The 6,257-nt window shown below is 33.8% G+C and overlaps 1 protein-coding gene across 2 annotated transcripts in view; it reads right to left on the bottom strand.

Annotated features, from left to right (window-relative positions):
• Window positions 1-353: 353 nt before the first annotated feature.
• Window positions 354-6,257, bottom strand: part of LOC106130919 (uncharacterized) — a 37,783-nt gene continuing 31,879 nt past the window's right edge. For both annotated transcript variants that reach the window (XM_013329867.2, XM_013329868.2), the window contains one exon: window positions 354-954. In XM_013329867.2, coding sequence (XP_013185321.1) covers window positions 833-954 — 122 coding nt within the window. In that variant the 3' untranslated portion in view covers window positions 354-832. The remainder of the gene's footprint in view (window positions 955-6,257) is intronic.

The following is a 6,257-nucleotide window of genomic DNA, read 5'->3' as shown; positions in this document are numbered from 1 at the left end:
TCTGTCACTATATCTGTCCCAATTCTATCATTAAGACAAACAGCAGAACGAGGCCTATCAGTGTTTTCAAGAATGTTGGCTCTGTTTACCCTGCAAGGGAAATAGACGTGATTATATAATCACATCAGTATGTAGTATACTTGTATGTATGTCTGTACACCTTAATAACTAAATGTACAAACCAGTTAAGCTTAAAAGCTACAGTTTTCAACTTCAGTGTCTACGCAGTATTTAAATGTATATTGCCTATTAATGTTACCTCACTTCAGGCAATGTGCAACCATGCATATATAATGTGCATCTTATTTCTAAAGGGGTTACGAATAAAACATTTCACAGTTCATATATTTATTACCATAAATTAAAATTACATCGGATCTATTTACAGCCTCGTCCATGTAAAAGTATTTACATTTATATAATACAAAATTAGTTCTAACCCCTGGTTACATTTGTACAAAGCTTCCATTCCAGGGTATGGGGAGGTTCATGCAAATACTATCCATGCATTAAAGCTTTCATACAAATAAATTATATTAATATTAAAATTCTGCTCGAAACATAACAATGACCATTTATAAACTTTAAGAACTAACTAGTTCTTTGTTCCAATTTTAAAAGAACGAAAACAAAAGATGTGCGTTTGTACTTTTCAAATTTAGAATTTTATTGGAATAGTGGCCATTATTATATTTCCAGTAATACACGCGGTATTGATAAAAAAAAACTATTTTAGGGTCCTGGCACCGCGGTAATTGGCATTCGGAGTTTATAATCCTGATAATTTAGAGTGCTTCGGATATTAGTGCTAACTACATGTTGACTAGGGTTATTATCTTCCGTAAGGTTTACCTTGAGAGCCGGGAGGCACAAAGCCGTACCCGGAGGCACCTACTACGACGCCGCTGGTCTGGGACGGGTCGCCGGGGGGAGACTGGGGGAACAACACGGGACCTGAAATATTAAAATATAAAATTTACATATAAATTTACATTCATATCACATCCCTCATTAAACCATCCAACATGGTGTTTGTTTCTTCTGACTATTGGTTTTGTCTACACCATGAGGGATAAAGACGTAGCATGTGCATGGGCATATTCTCTTAATTGCTTATGCCTAACTATAGGTTTAAGTATGAAGGCAAAAAAATAAAGTTCCTTAATTTGAAATAAAATATGTTATGTAATACAACAATCCAACTGCTTTCCTTTGCAATGCCATATCCGTGGCTGTATTGACAATTAGTTTACTAAACAATTTATTATATAAAATCATTTACTTTGACTTAAAAATGTCCAAGTTGAAGGTCGTCGCTTAGAGCATTGCAAATAATTTGTTTGATATTACGAAAACGTTTGTACTAAACACTTCTTATATAGGTTCTGAGCTTCCTAGCAATCCTAAAAGGCTCTGGCAGTTCTCATAGGAACTTCAGTACTATCCAAGTCCGTAAAGTAAAAAAAACAAATTTAAATTGGAATTAATTCAAAAATAGGTACAGTACCAAAGTATTCAAATAAATTTAGAAATTAATTGTCTTTTAACACACATGTTTGCAATCGGCCAGTCGCAAAAAAGAGATTAAAAGCAGATTGATTGACATAGGTAACAGCCAGTATATAAACAAAGATGAAAATCCATTGTTTGTCGGTCTGTTAAATAAGAAACACAGTTTAAAAATAGAATTAATCGTTTCGTAATGGCAACTAATGAGGTAACCGTCTTAGGAAGTTTTTTTAGCAACTACCTACGAGGATTAGTGACTTTAAATTGTAGATGACCTATGCATTCAAATTATGCAACCAAGCATATTATATGAAAACAATCCGCTTAAAATCATCCTCCATACCATAATAATTAAGTAATACAAGATTTCTCATAATTCAATGAGTAAATATATACGTAAATGGTATGTTTGCGTACTATAAATTTAACGAGATTTCAGCTTTCTCATTACATAAACCGAAGAAACCGGACCGGATTGAATCTTCGACATAATGCAATTGATGTCCATTTGGTAATAAAGATAACAGTACTTATAAGTCTTTATCAAATTAATACATAATGTGAAATCGTCAACAGATGGTGGCAAGTGGAAAAATGTAGTCTCTGCCTACCCCTCTGGCAATAAAGCGTGATTTTATGTATACATGTATGTTTAATGTAATTGTAAATACAACTTCCACGCTGGTCTGGTCGCAAATAAAAAACAAGGGGTGTGACAGTTGCTTATCTACGCAGGGTGTAAATGACAATTAAGGGAAAAGCTTAGCAAATTGAAAATATCTTACGATCTTCATTTTTATATTTTGAGTCCCAATTTCCATCATTAGCCTTCTTATCAAGTAGTCTCATTTACAACCGCTCTATCTACCCCGTAAGGCATGAATTGATATATGTTTGTGTTGAAATAAATACATGCTTAGTTTAAATAAAGAAACTTTTTGAACTAAATTTTAAACTTATAATTTTTCATAATTATGTCAAGAATCTGCTTGCGACATTAATCCTTGCTTGTTATCCAAACGTTACAATTATGAAGTTATTTATCGGCCAATTACGCAGTTATATTTACATAACGGTTTAAAGTTACATCTTACTTAGATACAATGTCTTTATACTCGCCTTGTAAAAAGAGAGGTGTTGGTAACATTGATAGCGAAAACACATCAAGTTTGTCGTCAAATAAGAAAAAAAATATTTTTAAGAAAGTTCTTTTTGGCCAGATGGTTTATAAAATATAAATGTAAAAATGTGTTTGATTGTTCATCTTTCACGTGAAAACCACTGAACTGATCTCAATAAAATTTTGAATATGGAGGACGGAGAAGGACATAGGGCTCTTTTCACGCGGGCGGAGCCGCTGGCTAAATCTAGTGTTATTGTTAAAACAATTAAGCCACACAGTTATACGGGCTGTTAAGGAAATGTATTGGATAAAATATTTCGTTGAATTACACAACAAGATACAGTCAAAGAAAAATGACTTAACAATCATTGTCTATTTAACATTGAACTTGGTTTTTCCGCGCAATGTCATATGAAGTTACAACTTGAAATGAACGTTTTTCGTACAAAAATAGATTCAGTTTACTTAAAATACTCAGGATTTGATCCTGAAGTTTATGTAACCATGATTCAATGTGGGTTACGTTCGCCAACAAAGGTTATGAAAGTCTGACAGGAGTCGCTTCGTGTAAATACTTCTCTGACTTTCCCTATTCAGGATCATGGTTGTAGCGGGAGCGTTTGTTCGGCTCAACGACCACCATTGAAGATCTTCCACCAGACTGGGTGCCTGGGGAAGCACGGCTCTGACGAAGTTGGAGGTTGTATTTATGCTCCAATAAATCTTTCCAATCCAAGAAATCTTTGCTTGCGCGATTAGACTCTTCGCCGCTATTAACTGTGCGCGTCACATTCTTCACTGTGATTGGCTGATGGCGTATGACGTTAGTGATGTCGTCACAATGGTCAAATACGACTGACCCTGGGCTCCTCTCTAGAAATGTATTTATGCAACCAGGACTAACGCTAGGAGAAAGATAATTATTATAATAATTGAATATAAAACCTTGCAAATTTGACCTATCTTCATCAGACATCTGACATTGTGTCTGTGAATCAGAGCACTGTTATTCGCAATCACATAACTCGCATTTTAAAACAATTAAAACAAATAGCCGGCTACATAATTAGTTTGATAGTATCGCTCTTGTGAAATTGATTTATCTTTATGTTTTTGCAAGAGACCGTTTGCAATTTGTGTCCTTACCTTTGGTATTATATTTGAAATCTGCCTACAATGTTAAAATATTAAATATTTACATGGCAACATTAAAACTTTCAGTAACGCAAAATGTCAGAAAACAGAGATTGCCCTGTCTCTAAACTGGAAATTGTAATAACGTCTTTAATCCTTACGGGGTAGACAGAGATAACAGCCTTGAACAGACTGAGAGCCCATTTAGCTGTATTCAGCTTAATGATAGAATTGAGATTTAAATAGTGACTGGTAACTATCTCCTTAAAAAGAATCCCAAGTTTTTTTATTTGTATATAAATGGCATGAGGTTGACATTAATATCATCCAGGAAATAATTTATAACCAAGCAGACTCATAATGAGTGGGGTTACAACAATTGGTTTATATAAAAATATAAATTGTCAAAGTCTGTGGAACGTTTTCTAGTAGAAACTTTATTGATTTATGTATTGTATATAATATGTGTATATTGTTACAGAGTTATAACAATTTTATGTTTCCTAAATAAATAAATAAATTAAATCTGTTTATGACTATTATTATTAAGTTCTATTTAATATTTGCCATTATGGAAACCTAGTATTAAGAAGTATTAAGCATATCCTAATTACGCTTTGGATTACAATAACGAGGAATTAATAATCCCTATTTCCTCAATAAAAACACGATATCCTTTTGTTGATTCGCAAATTTTCTGAGGTTTAGAACTTTATAGCTTCCGCCTTATATGTCTATCTAAGTATTTATATCACAAATTCCTTTGTTTCACAATTTTCAAGTTATTTTATTAAACCATTCCTAAAAAAGTTTTTAATTTATTGTACTTCGAATCAAGCGATCTTGCGCAATATATTTTTCATATAAAATTATATTTTCCTTTCAAATTGCAAACAATTTGCATGATTCAATATTTACATTCGGAATTTAACAAAATTAAAAGGAGACTGATCTTACATTACACAATACACAGACAATTTCAATCAAGCCATTCATATTTTAGATACTTATTTTGAAAAAAAAAATTATATACTTTATTTTGACATGAAAAAAAAGAAGAATGACAGAAATGTATAAATTTCTGTGCGCAAAATATTACGAACAAACAAAGAAATTTTCTCCAACCCAGACTCACAGTTTTCCGCGTTCGTGCCACGTGCCGATTTAAGAAAAATATTTTTTGATTGAATTTAAGTTTTATATTAAAACACTTTTCATCGACATAACTACAGACAAGTGACCATGGGTTTCCGCCAAACGGCTTGTTTATTTTAGGCCGCATTTACCCGTCATAATTAATTCTGATAAAGGGGCAGACAGGACATTGTGGTGTACGCAGGCAGCTAGTTTTTGCTCGACCAAGCACGATTTTGTCATTAGCGACGGCCCCAGACTCATGTTCACATTGAGCCAATGATTGATGAGAGAGCCAGTGCTTTGAGCCAGTGTTTTATAGTCAAGTTTTTATCTCGGTGTAGACTGAGCCAACAGTCTTGAAAAAATAAAAGGCCACGTTCAGCTGTATGGCTTTATGATGGAATTGAGATCCAAATAGTATTATTAATTTAATACACACATATATCACATATTTATACGGGATAGACGGAGCTTACGATGGAGTCAACAAATAACTAAAATTGATTAGCATAATCAAAGAAAAATTCAAATTGATAAATATGTACTATAAGTATTAAACACGCACGTCACGTATCTTTAGTTTATCTCGGACGCTTACAAACTTGGGATTCTTTTTTAGGCGATAGGTTAGCAACCTGTCACTATTTGAATCTTACAATTCTATCATGAAGCCAAATAGCTGAACGTGGCTATTCAGTCTTTTCAAGACTGTTGGCTCTGTCTACCCCGCAAGGCATATAGACGTGACCATATGTATGTATGTATGTAAATAAATTGTTAGCTGGCTCAATGTGAGCATCGGCCTTTACGTTTGACGCGGAGTTCAGTCACAGATGCATTGTTTTCTGCTTATTAACACACAACGCTGTGAGTTTAGCAAGTAATTTTAGCCCTTGACAGATTTTAGATCGTACGGATTATCCATATTTATTATAGCCACTGAACCAAAAGACGAGTGTTATAATTACATACATACATACTTACACATAATCACGTCCATATCCCTTGCGAGGTAGACAGAGCCAACAGTCTTGAAAAGACTGATAGGCCAAGTTAAGCTGTTTGGCTTAGTGATAGAATTGAGATTCAAATAGTGACAGGTTGCTAGTTTATCGCCTAAAAGAAGAATCCCAAGTTTATAAGCCTATCGCTTAGTCGCCTTTTACGACATCCATTGGAAAGAGATGGAGTGGTCCTATTCTTTCTTTTCTAATGGTGCCGGAAACCACACGATATAATTATCAAGGAAAATATAGTTTGTATAGAAATAAATACTTATATACAGGACAAATTACGCATATTGAGTTAGCCTCGAAGTAAGTTCGAGGCTTGTGTTACGAGATACTTACTCAAC

The sequence above is a fragment of the Amyelois transitella genome, chromosome 14 (genome assembly GCF_032362555.1).
Source record: "Amyelois transitella isolate CPQ chromosome 14, ilAmyTran1.1, whole genome shotgun sequence".
Lineage (NCBI taxonomy): Eukaryota > Metazoa > Arthropoda > Insecta > Lepidoptera > Pyralidae > Amyelois > Amyelois transitella.
Note: the sequence above shows the minus strand (reverse complement) of the source record. Positions and strands in the feature narration are given on the sequence as shown.